General features: G+C 48.4%; 1 protein-coding gene across 4 annotated transcripts in view; it reads right to left on the bottom strand.

Annotated features, from left to right (window-relative positions):
- Positions 1-18445, bottom strand: part of LOC137434463 (ATP-dependent translocase ABCB1) — a 202411-nt gene that overhangs the window by 75825 nt on the left and 108141 nt on the right. For all 4 annotated transcript variants that reach the window (XM_078785560.1, XM_068127478.2, XM_068127482.2 and 1 more), the window contains 4 exons: positions 17730-17843; positions 17441-17551; positions 2653-2778; positions 1025-1228 (listed from right to left, as the gene is read on the bottom strand). In XM_078785560.1, coding sequence (XP_078641686.1) covers positions 1025-1228; positions 2653-2778; positions 17441-17551; positions 17730-17843 — 555 coding nt within the window. The remainder of the gene's footprint in view (positions 1-1024; positions 1229-2652; positions 2779-17440; positions 17552-17729; positions 17844-18445) is intronic.

Below are 18445 nucleotides of genomic sequence, written 5' to 3'. Positions count from 1 at the left end.
CACACACACACACACACACACACACACACACACACACACACACCTTTTAGCAATGGATGCAACAATCTAGTATAATTTATCTTGTTGCCCCGGAACCAAACAATATATTTACAAGTCTTCACAACTACCTGCTCAGCACCCCCAACATGATTAATAATCAAATAATTATCTTAAAGCTTAATTTTAAACTTATCATGTGCATTCACAAGCCCCAGATATGTATCACCCACCCATCGGTATTCCAAAGCACTCAAACCAGACACGGACTCTCCCTCCAACTCTTTCATTGCTCAGAGGCACAGCCATTTCTCTCAGGTACTTTTGGCTTCTTTTAGAAGCTTTGTGGCCCATTTCAGTTAACAATCCTTATCTCGCATACACAACAGAAGTCCACATGCCAAGAAGATCACTATTTCTCAGGGTTTCTGCACATGCACACCAAGGATTTTGGGGTAGATTACGTCATTTAAAAAGTTCCCTATTATTCCAAACTTCCTGCATGATTGGTGGCAGGGAGCAGTTGGGGGATGGAGGAAAGGGTGGCACGATGAGGAATTTGGAAATGATCCATGATACCGGCAATAACTAATCTTGTCTTCACGTAATTCACTGTGGAATACTTAACGTCCAGCAACGCTCTCAGTTCTGGCAAATGGGGTTTCTCGCTGAATGACCTTCACATGGACGGCACACACATTGTATCACCCTACCAACACGTCAAACACCAGGGTGACCATTTATGGCTGGGTTGGGATTTGAGCGCAATCAGCTCAAAAGTGAGCATGGATACCTGTAAGCTATCTTTCGAGGTCTAATATTAAAATAAAAAAATACACCAAATTATTTCCAGAAAAACAAGGAATTGGAAAGCACATGGTAAATCACCACCATTGGGATCACCACTGGGATCATCATTGGGATCACCATTCCAGTAGCACGCGAGATCCACCCAGTCAGCCCAGTCTATCAGAGGAATTTTACAATCCTTACAAAATGTATTATTCAAGGAGGATTGTACACACACCTCAGGAAGATTGTTTATAAAATTCAAGGCATTGGCATCATGGGCCGCTTTCTCAATGTCCTCCATTGTGACGTCCTCACGGCCATAACGGATGTTTTCTTCGATAGTGGTGGCAAAGAGCACAGGCTCCTGGCTCACAATGCCAATGGATTCGCGAAGCCAGCGCACATTAAGGCTGCGTACATCTTGTTCATCCACACACACCTGGCAATTGAAAGCACAAATTAAAGGCAAAAAATTGCATCCTGCAGCAATTAGCCCCTCCTTGTCAGCTTTGCCAAGTCCAGGTGGTCAACTCACCTGAATCCATTTGTTCCTTTCTCCTGCTTATGGAATCATCACCTTGCGGGCATCCAATTTTGCTCAAATCCAATCCGACAACTTTGCAACTCACCATAATCCCATATATATGACCCCATTTCATACCCACTATTTGTTCTGCTCTCCTAATCCACTTTTTAAACCCAAACCTTTTCAGAACCTGTTTTATCGATCGTCCATCACCCGTTTGTATGTTACCCATTGCCCTCTTGTTACTTGTCATCCCTTCATCATCTGTTTTGTAATTCCATGAGACTCTTGATATTTTAGTTAGAGCACGTGCAAGAAGTTATATTCTCCTGAAGCTGAGCCTCGTGGTGTTATGATATAGAGTAGCTAGTGCCTTACTTCTAGTTCGACAAAATACATGTTTTAAGTAAATCCTTAACTGAAACGTAATGACCAGAGATATTTAGTGTGCAGTGGGTATTTGATGTCACAAAAAGAAGGAACCCTTTGACCTTTGAAGATCCTTGAAGACCCGTAAGATCCTTCAGACCCCAAAGACTCCTAAAGACTCCTAAAGACCCCACAGGACTCAAAAGTCCCTGAGGAACCAAAAGACCCAGAGGATTCAAAAGTTCCCGAGGACCCAAACGTCCGCAACGGCCCAAAAGACCCAGAGGATTCAAAAGTTCCCGAGGACCCAAACGTCCGCAACGGCCCAAAAGACTCAGAGGACACAAAAGATGCAGAGGACCCAAAAGACCCAAAAGTTCCCAAGCACCCAAAACACTCTTAGGACCCAAAAGACCCCCCCCTCCCCCCCAACCACTCCCATGTCCAGCAAGCAGGTATGCTACAAGGTGGTGAAGACCAATGAAAACTTTGTCCATTGGACCAATGGGTCCACTTAGTGTTCTTTATACAGAGTGTCGGTACTGCTAAAGCAGTTTCTTAGCTAAGGTTACAATCCTGGATGGATCACCACCACGGCACAGGAAGTCAGGACAGGAATGTGGAATTTGGCCATTGTGCCGGCGTATCTCACCAAGTCTTCTCAGGGATGAGCTGGCACATAAATCACATGCATGATACAGGCATTACGAAACATGATTGTACTTTTATCAGAATTACAAGAACAGGAGAGGAAAATAGGGAAATCAAGAGAGTAAATAGTATTTTAACTTGGGATTCCAACATGGCGAGCAAAGTGGTCCAATAGGAGCACCAGCCAATGGTAAGACATATTCATGGCTTCAGTTTAATTATTTCATTTAACTTCCTCATATGAGCAAAGCAAAATTCCCACAATGGTTTCTTGAATAACTTTTTGTACGAAATCACAAGTGCCTGAGTAAACCCACCATGCCTTGTTGTGGATCATAAAACCGCTGCAGCAGTTGTACTATGGTGCTTTTTCCACAACCGCTACTTCCGACAAGAGCAAGAGTCTCTCCACTATTTACAATTAGGTCCAAGCCCTGCAAAACCTGCAAGAAAAATCGACAATAGTCACCATGGCAATGAAATAATTAGTTGCAATATTGATGTCCTGAATCTGATTTTAAGGGATTTGTGTTTTTATGCCTCCACCGTCGAAGTCGCAGGAGCCATTATGTTTTCAGGTTGTCCGTCCGGCTGTCCGTCCGTCCGTGATCGTTTTTCGTTTCCGTGATAACCTGAGAACGGCTGAAGGGATCTTAGTCAAACTTGGTGCGGGTATGTATAATGAGGTAAAGATGAACTTGTTAGATTTTGGGGTCAGGAGGTCAAAGGCCAAAGGTCAGAGGTCATTTAGGTAAAAGTCCTGTTACCGCAATAACTTGTGAACCAGCGATGGGATTCTGAGCAAATTTGGTACAATTATGTATAACTAGGGCATGCCCGTACTATATATAAGCTAGGACGTGCCCGTACGTGGGTGCCCGTTCCTTGCCAAAAAAAAAAAAAAAAATTTGTGTAGGGGTGTGTGTGTGTAAACATCCTAGGGCGTGCCCGTACGTGGGTGCAAAAAAACATGCGTGCAAACAACAACAACAAAAAAAAACTTTGAAACCACGTGGCAGTAACGACCACAGAACCCCCCCCCCCCCCCCTCTATTTACATGAATGGTTTGGTCCATTCGCAACGACCACAGAACCCCCCCCCCTCTATTTACATGAAATGGTTTGGTCCAAAGCGAACGGCTTGCGGTGTTTGGTAAAGAAATCGCCATAGCTCGGTAACTACTTGTCCGATTAATTTCAAACCTTGAAAAGGCACATCCTCGGGTCCCCAGCAATATACCTGGCAAGTTTCAAGTATATCGGACCGGTAGTTGTCGAGAAACAGCGGTCACAGACAAACATACACACATACACACATACACACAGAGATTAATGGAATTATAGATAGATGATGTAAAAATGACTGGATCAGATTTTGGGGTCAAGAGGTCAAAGGTCAAAGTCTATAATAGGTCTATAACTTGAGAACGGCTGAAATGATCTAATTCAAACTTTGTACAGGTATGTGTAATGATGTAAAGATGAACTGATTAGATTTTGGGGTCAAGAGGTCAAAGGTCAAAGTCTGTAATAGGTCTATAACTTGAGAACGGCTGAAGTGATCTAATTCAAATTTTGTACAGGTATGTGTAATGATATAAAGATTAACTGATTAGACTTTGGGGTCAAAGTTGGTAAAGGTCTATAACTTGAGAACGGCTGAAGTGATCTAATTCAAATTTTGTACAGGTATGTGTAATGATGTAAAGATTAACTGATTAGACTTTGGGGTCAAAGTTGGTAAAGGTCTATAACTTGAGAACGGCTGAAATGATCTAATTCAAACTTTGTACAGGTATGTGTAATGATGTAGACATGAACCGATTCGATTTTGGGGTCAAGAGGTCAAAGGTCAAAGGTCATGTCAGGTAGAAATGTGATAATATGAGAACAGCTGAATGGATTTAAATCAAACTTGGTACAAGTATTGTAATGATGTAATAATGTGGGCGGAGGCATGATGTAAAAACGTCGTGACGTCGAAGAGTGTCGTTTTAGTTTGCACAAGGAACTAATGTATACACGCGTCATGCTCACTGCTCTAGAACCCGTGCGTACATTTCCTTGTTTCCTCACTTCATCACACCTCAGGCAGATGAGGGGCACCACATGTTCAGATGAAGTGTCATAAAATTGGATGCTGATATGTTTCAGTCCAACGTTTAATGGAAAATGTGGACCAAGAGTTAAGGATGACTCAAACGGACCCAAAGGATGGAGGAAATGATACTACAAGTTGAAATGCTTGGAGAGTTCCACTATTAACGCAAATCTTTGCTTTCATTATTTCAAAAAAAAATTATATCCAAAATTTAAGTGAGTCATTAATTTTGGGCAAAATTACCTTTTTTAGACAAAGCTTAAGAAGGATGTTAAATCCACCACGTGGCCAAAAGCTTTGCACCGCACATATCAATCTGTGGATGTTCTTCAGAATAATTGTATTCAATAATGATACGATATACATGTCAAACAATTCCATGAAGGCTCTGATGTTGTGTTGCCACAGTGGTGTGTTATACTTCAATGTTATATGTGCAACAGAACTGCTGTGAGGTACATGAATACTTATGGAAGCGTATGCTAGATAGTGATAATTATTGCTAGGGAAACATACTCGATTAACGAAATTTGTTATTGTTAAAGTACTATAATTGTATCCAAAGTGCTTGCTTTGAGTGCATGAGCGGTGTCTGTTAAAATTCCTCAATATAGATGCCTGATGACCCCTTGTGTACATAGACACTTGTTTATTTCATGATGGACTGACAAAGCATGAGGGATTGAGGGAGCATCCTTCATTGGACACATCGGTTCATAGTTAGTCTTATGGTGGTACCTAAAGTGATAGGGGATGCAGCAGGAGTACTATTTATCGGTAGTTTACACATATATTTTTCAGCAGTACCAGAGATTGGCCTGGAGGAGTGCAGGTGGGGTAATAAGTATATTTTGTGACTGTGGCTAGTGATACAGCCTCCCTCTGATTGTGCCATGTGCACAGGGGAAAATTGCAAGTCGTCCACCCACCATCTCGAGGAAGGGGGTGGGCTTGGGGTGGATTTATTTTGTTCCCATGAGCTGACCCCTGGGTACCTTGAGTACTCGGGTGGCACTAAAATAGGGGTAAAATCTCAAACACATGAAAATTATGGTCTTACCATTCAAAGTAGTTCCATTTATTGCAGAAATCACACACGTAAAATTTTATGCAAATCGTATAATATTTAGGGGTTGCTCACCGCAACATGGCTTGTTGTGGTGAGCATACAATACAAAATTGTATTATTACATACAACTAGAACTGCCACTTTAAAACTGCTGGCAGTGATGACCGGTTTACTCGCACCCACTTTTGATGCAACCCCACTGTTGATACAACCCCACTTTTGATACAACCCCACTTGTGGTACAACCCCACTTTCATTGGACATGCTTTGACACAACCCCCTTGGATACAACCCCGACACACACACACACACACACACACACACACACACACACACACACACACACACACACACACACACCCACACCCCTCCCCCCACACGCACACCCCTCCACACACACACACACACACACACACACACACCAACCCCCCCCCTCCACATACACAAACACACCCCACCCCCAACACACACACACACACACACACACACACACACACACACACACACACACACACACACACACACATCCCCACCCACACATCCACACCCACACACAAACACACATATCCACACACACACCCACACACAAACACCCCCACACCCCTCCCTCCACACACCCACACATATCCACACAAACGCACATCCCCTTCCACCCCACCCCTCCCCCACATACACACACACACACAAACACACGCACACATCTCTACACCCCCCCCCACCCCAACACACACACACATGCACACACAAATCCCCCCACCCCTAACACACACAAACACATGCACACATCCCCCCTATCCCCACCACACCCCTCCCCCCATACGCACACCCCTCTAAACACACACACACACACACCAACCCCCCCCCACCTACACACACACACACACACACACACATATCCCCCCACCCCTAACACACACACAAACACACGCATACATCCCCCCACCCCCAACACACACACACACACATGCACACACACAACACACACACATACACACATCCTCCCTACCCCCACCCACACCCCTCCCCCCAAACACACACACACACACACACACCAACCCCCCCCCCCACCTACACACACACATCCCTCCACCCCCACACACACACACACATCCCCCCCTACACACACACACACACATACACCCCACTCCCAACACACACACACATATCCACACACACACACAAACATGCGCACACACCTCCCCCCACATGCACACACATATCCAGACAAATGCACAACCCCCTCCCCCCACCCCCCAAGACACATCCCACACACACATCCCCTGACACACACCCCCACACCCCCCCCCCCCCACACACACACACACATTCCCCCTACCCCCCACCCACATACACACACACAAACACATGCACACGTCCTCCCACCCCCACCCCCAACACACACACACACACACACACACACACACACACACACACACACACACACACACACATCCCCCCACCCCTAACACACACACATGCACACATCCCCCCCACCCCCAACACACACACACACACACACACACACACAAACACACACACATACCCCCCCCCCCGCCACCCCTAACACACACACAAACACATGCACACATCCCCCCACCCCCCCAACCCTAACATACATGCACACACACAAACACCCACACACCCCTCCCCCCACACGCACACACACACCCCCCCTACACACACACACGCGCTTATTTTTTGAGGTTGCAAGGTCAGACATATATATGGTGGCGGCCATCTTGGATTTGACGTGGCGACCCAATTTTCAATAGCGTTCTTCCTTATGCCTAGATACACCCACGCACCAAATTAGAAGTTGGTTCTTTGCTTATTTTTCAAGATATTCCGCTCACAAAGTTCAGACATAGATATGGTGGCGGCCATCTTGGATTTTGACGTGGCGACCCAATTTACGATAGCGTTCTTCCTTATGCCTAGATACACCCACACACCAAATTAGAAGTTGGTGCTTTGCTTATTTTTCAAGATATTCCGCTCACAAGGTTCAGACATATATATGGTGGCGGCCATCTTGGATTTTGACGTGGCGACCCAATTTTCGATAGCGTTCTTCCTTGTGCCTAGATACACCCACACACCAAATTAGAAGTTGCTACTTTGCTTATTTTTCAAGATATGCAGGTTGCAAGGTTCAGACATACATGGTGGCGGCCATCTTGGATTTTGCAGTGGCGACCCAATTTTCAATAGCTGACGCGTGCGCAGATGGGTTGCACTGCGATGCCACTGAAAAGCGACTGAGAAAACCGCGCATGCGCAGATCGCGGACATGATTCATTTCGATTTCTATCTTTATTTAATTTCCGAAAAGACGTCTGCATTCGAAAATCGCGTGATGACGTCACGACGTAAATGCATTTCTTCATATAACTTCAGATCGGCTGGATGGATTTTGACCAAATAAACGGCATCGTGTAGGGCATTTATTTGCGCAAATTTCAAGACCAATTACGACCATGACAGCCATTTCATTCTCGCACAGCACCAAACATTCTAATGCGTCAATCCCGCCAACCCTGCGCATGCGCAGGTGGTGCAACGAAGCACTTAAACGCTGAAAAAATCGCGCATGCGCAAATGGTAGCGCTGGAGCGCAAGGTCACGTGTGGACGCGTACGTAATATGTGGATGGATGTTTGCACATGCGCAAATGGGCCACTGTATTTTCGTGTATTACGTACGCGCTTTGATGGGCTTACTTTCAGTGAAATACGATCGAGTTAAAAATAGTCAGAATTTGAGCAAATCTGTTTCATTCGTTTGTTAATATGCCTCATCTATTGACAAATCTGCAATTATAATTTTTTTTGAAGTTCAAATGACCGCGGGAGATCGCGTTATCGTGAGCACGTTCTGGAAAGACAAAATGGTGTGTTTCTTCTTCTTTCAACAATAAAGACTTATAGCTTCGCGACTGTACATCCAATCATCTTGAAAGTTTGCACACTTGTTTCGCTTGATGAGAGCCACAACGCATTAAAAATTCAAGTCGATCCATGCAGTGGTTCAAGAGTTACAAGCTTTTTAAAATTTAAACTTCCATTATTTATTGCGGCCAAACCATGTGACTTATCAAAACGTCTCAAGTAACGATGAAACATCCCCCCATGAGGAACATTTGTGTAAAGTTTCCACTCGATATCTCCACAAATTATGGAGGTGATTCCATTTCTAGTTTGAGATTTTAAAACGTCATAACTCTGAAACCACGTGTCGGATGAGGTCGTGCTCGCTGACTTTTTGTTCGTCATGGGTATGCGAATACGCATGCCAAGTTTGGGCTCGATCTGTTCAGCCGTTGCGGAGAAAAAGGGTTTTTTGTGTTTTTTCACGAAAAACAAGATGGCGGCCGAACCATGTGACGTATGACTTCGAAATTTTTTGTAATCTGAGTTTTTTTTAACTAAGCATCTGGGGAAAAAATCTCATTTTCGGGGGAGAAAAATTGTGTTTGACGAATTCTAACCTCTTAACGTTAGCATTTTTGATATACTCAATACACATGTTTTTTGTTCCCATTGCAGAGTTCTTTAGAATGAGCCATTCCTAAAAATTTTCCATTGAGCCGTTTCGGAGATACAGAGGGGCAAATTTGAAGGTGTTTTACAAGATGGCGCCCATACCACGTGACCTATGACGTCATCATTAGCATTAAAAAATTCTACGAGCCTATCCGATCATTTAATGAAAATTTCCTGTCAATCCGACCAGCGGTTGCTGAGAAACTTAATTATGAAGTTTTCGGAGGTGCAAAATAGGGTGGAAGAATAATAATAAGAAAAACTCTAGCAGTAATAATAGGTTTCTCTCCATTTCATGGAGAGTAAACCTAATTATATAATAATATTATAATTACATTATTATGTCCAAAGATATTACGTAACAAACTGCAACATAGACGAATATAATCTGATCATTAATAATTCATAAACTTCAAAAATAATGAACATAAATCACTGGCAACTGTTGTTGCCATTGGACTTTAATGGGTTAAGATGAAAAAGAAAAAAGAAAAACGTAACCTATTATTATTATTGTATTATTATTATTATTATAATAGTAATAATTATTATTATTCGGGGCGCGGTGGCCGAGTGAGTTAGACCGCACGTATTGGGTTGACCACGCCAGTAGAGAAACTTTAGAGGCCATGAGCAACCTCTAAATATGATTTGATCACTCTGAAAATTTACCAAGAGTGTTTTCTCATGGGATGAAACAAAACCAGACCCGAAGACCTAAAATTATGAAACATTCGGTTTTTAGTGCCACTCTATTGAGCACTCATGCAAAATTTCATGGAGATCGGTGAAGCCGTTTTCGATTCTATATGGTTCAGACATAGATACATATGCGCAAATGAAATACGTCTGTCTGATACATACGTCTGTCTGAAATGACAGTGAATTGCCGAATTTTGTGATGATGAAGTCTAACTATTTTTGCCAAAAGCAAAGAAGCTTTCAATATGCAGACATCTTTTGTTTGGCAGTTTTCCGATTCAATTTCAAAGCAATGGTTGAAGGTATGAAAGTGTTCCAAGACGTTATATGAACAAGATACAAAAACAGTCCAACAAACATCTTTTTTGTTCAGTATATACAAGAATAGATGTTTACCAACATATTTTCCTTGCTCATTAGATATACTCGTATATTGAAAAATAAAAAGTTGCCATTTCTTCAACTGTTGTGAATCTCTCGTTCATATACCTTTTTTATTACCTCCGCCACCGAAAGTGAATGGAGGTTATGTTTTCACCCCTGCCTGTTTGTCTGTCTGTCTGTCTGTCTGTCTGTCTGTGAACAAGATGTCTCAAAAAGTTGTGGGTAGATTCCAAATAAATTTGGCGGAGAGGTTGTGTGTGTGACAAGGATGAAATGATTAGATTTTGGTAAATATCCGAGTTTGGATTCAGATACGAGATTTATTTAATTATAAGTGATTCTTCACCATTGAGAGATATGGCGAAAAGCGATATACAACATGATATTTAAAAAACTTATGGACAAGTTTTGACTAAACATGGTGGATGAGTTGGTTAGCGATAAGAACAAGGCGATTAGATTTTGGTTCAGGTCCGAATCCAGATCCGGCCTACATGGTATGCCCTCCATTATGGTGCCCTATTAACCCCATATATGATCACATAATGGTATGCCCTCCATTATGGTGTCATAGGTATACAAAATGTAAACTATTCAGCCTGGTGAGGTATGCCCTCTACCGAGTGCTGTTCTGGTTAATCTTGTAGTACACAGCTTATATACATCGATTCATGATAAAATAATTAGCAAAAAATCCCCCAATGGTGGTGACTCCATTATGACGTCATAATTCGACAAGTACAAAACTTCATCCTATCAAGATTAAATTTATTGAGCGTCATGTAGCCATAAATTGGTGGAGGAAAAAAAAATATGATGTCATCGGTCACGTGGTTCGGCCGCCATCTTGGAAAAACCCGAAAAACTTTGCACCTCTATATCTCCGAAAGCGCTGAATAGAAAAAATTGAGACATGGCTCATTGTAAAGAACTCTCCATAGGGAATAAAATATGTTAATTATGATGTCATAGGTGCCTCCATTATTACATAATAATTTGACAAGTACAAAACGTCATCCGATCAAGATGAAATTTCTTGAGCATAATCGAGGAATAAATTAGTGGGGAAAAAAACTGATGACGTCATCGGTCACGTGGTTCGGCCGCATTAATTTTTTTAACACAGAAGCCTTAAAAACCACTGAAAATACATCCCGGCGAGGGTTTGCAATATCTGATTGCTCTTTTTCTTGTTCATCTTGTAGTACACAGCTTATACCGTAAAATGGGGTGAATAGGGACAGCAAGGCGAATAGGGACACAAACTGAAAAAAAGTTCGGAAACTTTTCGCTGAAAATTGATAACCATACTGATTTGTTGATATTTGGGTTGAAAGTGTTCTCCTGTGTTTTAAAAAAGAAACTTATAGTCCCTATTAACCCCATATATGGGTTAAATAGGAATAAATAGGATTTTTATGGCTGTCCCTATTCACCCCGTTTTACGGGTGAATAGGGACAGTCACTAATACAAAAAAATAAATAATCAAGAAACAGGGACAGTTTGGAGAAACTTTTTATCCCATATTTTTTTTCATTGGCACCGTGGTTTATATTATGGGTGCATATTATGTGCATCCATCTCAGCTATCAATTTTGCAATAAGTTGGAAACTCAGGATTGTTTCTCAATTGGCACCGTATTGGCACTCAGGATTGGCACCGTAAAACGGGGTGAACAGGGACAGCCATAAAAATCCTATTTATTCCTATTTAACCCATATATGGGGTTAATGGGGACTATAAGTTGTTTTTAAAAAAAACAAGAGAACACTTTCAATCCAAATATCAACAAATCAGTATGCTTATCAATTTTCAGCGAAAAATGTTTCCGAACTTTTTTTCAGTTTGTGTCCCTATTCACCCCATTTTACGGTACATCGATTCATGATAAAATAAAATAATTAGCAAAAAATCCCCCAACCAAAACTTGATAAAACAGGACAAGTAGTTAAAAATATTTAATCCACGTCCTCTTTTCTGGTATGATATATGAAACAGCCGTGTTTTGTGAGTAATGAAGGAACTGCGCTCCAACGCGAGTCGAAAGAATTGACGCGACCAAAGACGGAATTCGTCCGAGTTGCTTTATTGAAACAAAACAGCTCAGGTATTCTGTCAAGCCCGTTTTTCGGGCAACAATATATATACACATTTATGTCGGGAAGTTTGCCCGGCAAAAGCTATACCGGGCATGCCCGGGTATCAAGGGCGAGCCTTGGAAAGGCGAGTCTGGACCTGCCCGGGCGTGTTTGGCTGCGGCCTGGCAAGTCGAGGCTGGGCGTGCCCGGGCGCTCTGGGCGAGCACTGGAAAGGCGATAGCGGGCATGCCCGGACGCTCTGGGCGAGCCCTGGAAAGGCGATAGCGGGCATGCCCGGACGCTCTGGGCGTGCCCTGGAAAGGCGATAGCGGGCATGCCCGGGAAAGACGAGACCGGGCGTGCCCGGGAGGTTCGGGCGTGCCCGGGAACAGTGAGTCCGGGCATGCCCGGGAGAGGCGCGTCTGGCCGTGTTCTGGCCGGTGCAAGGCGATTATGTACATCCAGCGGTAACCGCTACACACGCCCCTCCAGAATCGACCTGCACCGGCAGGGTCAATTTAAGGGGGGTCCGGATGACCCGGCTGAAGCGACCCCTGGAGGGTCGTGGGGAGGCGTCTGACGTGGTGGTGGGTGGTCGAGCGGGGGGAACTGTGGACGGGGGGCGGCCTTGCCGCGGAGGAAGGGCCAACCGTGGTGGTCGGTCGACGTCCATGTGCGCCGGTTTGAGGCGGTCCACAGAAATCCGGTCCGGTAAAGACTTGTCGCCCTGTCGCAGGACCCGGAAGGGCCCGTCGTACGGCGGCCGGAGTGGCCCCCGGTGCGCGTCATGACGCACAAAGACGTACTCCGCTGTGCGAAGCGCCGGGGGGACGTAGGACTGGGGGCCACCGTGGCGGGACGTCGGCACGGGGGCAAATCGTCGGGCGGCCTCCTGGAGGTCAGAGCGCTGGCGAGCGGCGGACCAGGGACTGGTAGCGTCAGGCACGAATTCGCCCGGGACGCGGAGTGGCTGGCCGTAGACGAGCTCGGCGGCGGACGCCCGGAGGTCTTCCTTGGGGGCCGTGCGAAGGCCCAAAAGGACCCACGGCAGCCGGTCGGCCCAACCGTCGTCCTGAATGCCGGCCATGAGTGCGGCCTTCATGGAGCGGTGAAACCGCTCGCACAACCCATTGGCTTGGGGGTGGTAGGCCGTGGTGCGGTGCAGCGTGACCCCCAACGAACGGGCGACCGCACCCCAAAGCTCAGACATGAACTGTGGGCCGCGGTCGGATGAGATGTCCGCTGGTGCGCCGAAGCGCGCGACCCAGGTGGCGATGAACGCCTGCGCCACATCGGCGGTGGTGGTGGAGGTGAGGGGCACGGCCTCCGGCCACCTGGTGGTCCTGTCCACCATGGTGAGCAGGTGGGTGAACCCCCGCGAGGGGGGCAGGGGACCCACCAGGTCCACGTGGACGTGGTCGAAACGCCGTTCAGGCACGGCAAAAGGTGCCAGCGGGGCCTGGGTGTGGCGGTGGACCTTGGCTCGCTGGCAGGCCGTGCAGGCGTTGGCCCAGTCGCGGATGTTTCATCGAAGGCCGTGCCAGACGAAACGCGCCGACACCAGCTTCTGAGAAGCTTTCCGGCCCGGGTGAGAAAGGCCGTGGATGGAGGCGAAGATGCGGCGCTGCCAGGAAACGGGCACGATGGGGCGAGGCTGGCCCTGGGAGACGTCGCAGAGCAGGACGGTGCCCGCGAAGGGGATGTCGGCCAGGCGGAGGCCCGTGTCCGCCACGCGGAGTGCCTGCACCGAGGCGTCGGTGGTCTGGTCGACCGCCATGAGCGTGAAGTCCACGCCGAGGTGGACCGCGTTCGCACTGGCCGCGAAAGGCAGTCGGCCACGGCGTTGTCTTTGCCGGCGACGTGCTGGATGTCCGTGGTGAACTCCGACATGGCGGAGAGGTGGCGCTGCTGGCGGGCCGACCACGGCTCCGTGACCTTAGCCATTGCGTAGACCAACGGCTTGTGGTCGACGAAAGCCGTGAACGGGCGGCCCTCCAGGAGGTGTCGGAAATGGCGAACGGCCAGGAATAGCCCGAGCAGCTCGCGGTCGAACGTGCTGTAGTTTAACTCGTTCGGCCGGAGTTGCCGGCTGAAAAAAGCGAGTGGCTGCCAAACCCCGTCCACCCATTGCTCATGGACGGCGCCCACCGCGTAGTTGGAGGCGTCCGTAGTGAGGGCGATGGGCGCGTTGAGCACCGGGTGAGCCAGCAGCGTTGCGTCGGCGAGGGCCCGTTTGGCACTGGCGAAGGCCGCGTCCATGGCCGCGGACCAAACAATGTCATGCTTGGCCGGCTTGCCCCGGAGGGCCTCGTAAAGGGGCCGCATGAGCTGAGCAGCGCGGGGCACGAATCGGTGATAAAAATTCACCATGCCGAGGAACTCTTGGAGGGCCTTGATGGAACGGGGACGCGGGAACGTGGTGATGGCCTCGACCTTGGTCGGCAGCGGCACGGCCCCGGTCTTGGTGATGCGGTGGCCCAAAAAGTCAACGGTCGTCGCGCCGAAGTGGCATTTGACCGGGTTGACAATTAAGCTGTGCTCGCTGAGGCGACCGAACAGTGTTCGGAGGTGGAGGAGGTGCTCGGCGCGGGACGTGCTGGCGACGAGGATGTCGTCCAGATAGACGAAAAGAACCGGCAGGTCGCGCAGCACGCCGTCCATCAAGCGCTGGAACGCCTGGGCCGCGTTCTTGAGGCCAAACGGCATCCGCAAAAATTCGAACAGGCCGAACGGCGTGATGACGGCCGTCTTCGGGACGTCGGCCGCCCGGACAGGTACCTGGTGGTAGCCCCGTATCAGGTCAATTTTCGAAAAGATGACCCGTCCCGCCAAACGGGTGGAAAAGTCCTGAATATGCGGGATCGGGTACCTGTCGGGGGTGGTAGCGTCATTGAGACGGCGGTAGTCGCCACACGGGCACCATCCACCCCCCGGCTTTGGCACGATGTGCAGTGGCGAGGCCCACGCGCTATCGGAGCGCCGCACGATGCCGAGGTGCTCCAACGCGTCGAATTCGGCCTTTGCCACGGCGAGCTTGGCTGGGTCGAGGCGGCGGGCCCTGGCGTAGACCGGCGGGCCCGTAGTGGGTATGTGGTGCTCGATCCCGTGCCGCACCCCGACGGCCGAAAACGTCGGCCGCGTGAGGGCCGGGAATTCCACGAGCAGGCGAGCGAACTCGTTCGTTGCCGGGAGGGCGCACGCCAGTTCGGTCGGCGCGGAGCTGCTCATTGTGCACGCCAGGGAGCTGAAGGTCTCGGCGTGGACAAGGCGACGTCGTTTGACGTCGACCAGCAGCCCGTGCGCGCAGAGGAAGTCGGCGCCCAGCAAAGCCACGGGGACGCTGGCGGTAACAAAAGTCCATTGAAAGCGCTGGCTGCCGAAGCAGAGGGTGACGACGCGTGGGCCGAAAGTGCGTATGGCCGAGCCATTAGCAGCGACCAAAGAGGGGCCGCAAACTGCGTCCAGCCTGTCCTGCTCGGAGGCAGGTATGACGCTCAGTTGGGCGCCGGTGTCGCACAGGAAACGCCGTCCAGACGCTTTGTCCCGAATAAACAGCAAGTTGCCCGAGTGGCCGGCGCTCATGGCTGGGAATGAATGCCGGCCCGGCCGTTTCCCAACCTGCCGAAAGTGCACGGGGGCCGGCACGTCCGAGCCTTGTGTCCGAACCTGGCGTGGTAATAACACCACGCCCGGTCAGGTGGAGGCCCCGGCCGTCGTGTCGGAAGCGGGCGGTGCGGCGTGGCGGCCGCCAGTTGCACCGGCAGTTCGGCCTCCAACCGCGCAGGGCGCTCGGGCGTCGCCTCGGACGGCGGCGGGCTCCAGGTAACCGCGCCGATGTGCTGGCCCGCCGAGGAGATCTTATCGGCTTCCCTGGCGAGGGCGCGGGAATCCGTGATCAACGTGCCAGCCAGGGCGAGGCGTACCGGGTTAGGCAGCTGACGGAGGAACAGCTCCCGGAACAGGAATGCCGGAGAGTGCTCGCCGAGCAATGAGAGCATATAGTCCATGCGCTCGGACGGGCGCGTGTCGCCGAGCTCGGGCAGGTCAAGCAGGCGCCGTGCGCGTGCTGCCGGTGAGAGGGCGAAAGCGCCAAGGAGGAGCGTCTTCAGCGCGTCGTATTTGTCAGCAGCCGGCGGGTGCTGGAGGAGGCTCAAGGCGCGGGCCGCGGTGGTGGAACCGAGCGCCGCCACAACATGGTGGAAGCGGGTGTCGTCCGCGGTGATGCCTCGCAGGGCGAACTGGGAGTCCGCCTGGGCGAACCAAACAGCCGCGTGAGTCTCCCAGAAGGTAGGCAGTTTAAGCGTCACTGCCGTATCCATGTCGGTAGGTCACCAATGAAGGAACTGCGCTCCAACGCGAGTCGAAAGAATTGACGCGACCAAAGACGGAATTCGTCCGAGTTGCTTTATTGAAACAAAACAGCTCAGGTATTCTGACAAGCCCGTTTTTCGGGCAACAATATATATACACATTTATGTCGGGAAGTTTGCCCGGCAAAAGCTATACCGGGCATGCCCGGGTATCAAGGGCGAGCCTTGGAAAGGCAAGTCTGGACCTGCCCGGGCGTGTTTGGCTGCGGCCTGGCAAGTCGAGGCTGGGCGTGCCCGGGCGCTCTGGGCGAGCACTGGAAAGGCGATAGCGGGCATGCCCGGACGCTCTGGGCGAGCCCTGGAAAGGCGATAGCGGGCATGCCCGGACGCTCTGGGCGTGCCCTGGAAAGGCGATAGCGGGCATGCCCGGACGCTCTGGGCGAGCCCTGGAAAGGCGATAGCGGGCATGCCCGGACGCTCTGGGCGAGCCCTGGAAAGGCGAGAGCGGGCATGCCCGGGAAAGACGAGACCGGGCGTGCCCGGGAGGTTCGGGCGTGCCCGGGAACAGTGAGTCCGGGCATGCCCGGGAGAGGCGCGTCTGGCCGTGTTCTGGCCGGTGCAAGGCGATTATGTACATCCAGCGGTAACCGCTACAGTAATATGCTTTTCTTTTTGAAGCAAACTTGTCATTTGTTGCTTTGTGAAATGTATTGTATGAGCTAGCAATAGAAGTAAGTGTGTTGAATTTCTGTTTTTATGCTAATTTGAAAGGTGTGAAACAGAAAGTAAGAGTCCACATATTGTGTTCACAAGTTTGTATTTATATTGTATTAGATTACTGCTGTCTGGCTGTGTGGTAGAAAATTGACACACGGAAGTTTGAGATACGATTGCAAAAAAGGTGAGCTGTAAAATACCTTCATTTCAGATCTTGAGGGATATACGAAGTGAACATTCTTGAACTCAACTCTGCCTTTCAACTTTTGTGGCTTATATCCAATCTTGGAAAAGTTGTCAATAGTAGGTTCCTACAAGATGATAGTACGATGCATCATTTTGAAGTAGTGCTTGAACCAGAACATGCCAACTCAGTCTTTGAGGGGCAAAACTACTTCCAGGCATTAAAAAAACTTCTTTAATCCGACAAATAAATCATAAAGATACAACTGATTCTCCACTTTTAATTTAATCTCACAATGCCCCCACCTTGTCAATGATATTGAAAATGGCATAAGCAGCTCCTCGGGCATTAGAAAAGGCCTCGATATTTGGAGTGGCTTGGCCTAAGGAGAATGCTCCGATGATGACACAAAAGAATACCTGTGGTCAAAAAAAAAATGCAACACCGGATCAACGACAATTTCACTTTGTAGTGGAAAATATCGCAATTGCATCGATACATTTTTGAAGGGGCAAAACAATTGCAGGTATGTGAAAGAAGCGTTTAAGTCGTTCGGTTCTTGGAATGGATGGATTTAAGTATAAAATATAAAGCGTAATTTAATTTTGTCGTTGTTGCATGCACGATCGAGGCTCGTAGCAGAAAGGGGGAAAATAGAAAGGGGGAAACACCAAAAGCAGAGTAGAGGCGACAGTGAGTGAGATCAAGGCGAGGGGGAGCATAAATCATGCAGACGAACAAGCTACACACAAGGCAAATGAAAAGACAGCAAGAAGAGGAAGTGGAAAGAGGGGATGAAACAGAAAAGGATTTTGTTAAGAGTCAATATTTTCCCAACAGTTTTGTAATGCACTCCAGAGCATAAACAGAATGTTCATATATGTTTTAGCTCTCTCTCAAATGTATTGACCCTTTATTACCAACTGATTGGATGGTGAATGGAGGTTAATTTTTCACCCATGTCTGTCTGTTTGTTTGTTTGTGAGCAGAATATCTCAAAAGGTTATCGACAGATTTGGAC

This window comes from Myxine glutinosa, chromosome 10 (assembly GCF_964187855.1).
Source record: "Myxine glutinosa chromosome 10, kmMyxGlut1.1, whole genome shotgun sequence".
Taxonomy (NCBI): Eukaryota; Metazoa; Chordata; class Myxini; order Myxiniformes; family Myxinidae; genus Myxine; species Myxine glutinosa.
Note: the sequence above shows the minus strand (reverse complement) of the source record. Positions and strands in the feature narration are given on the sequence as shown.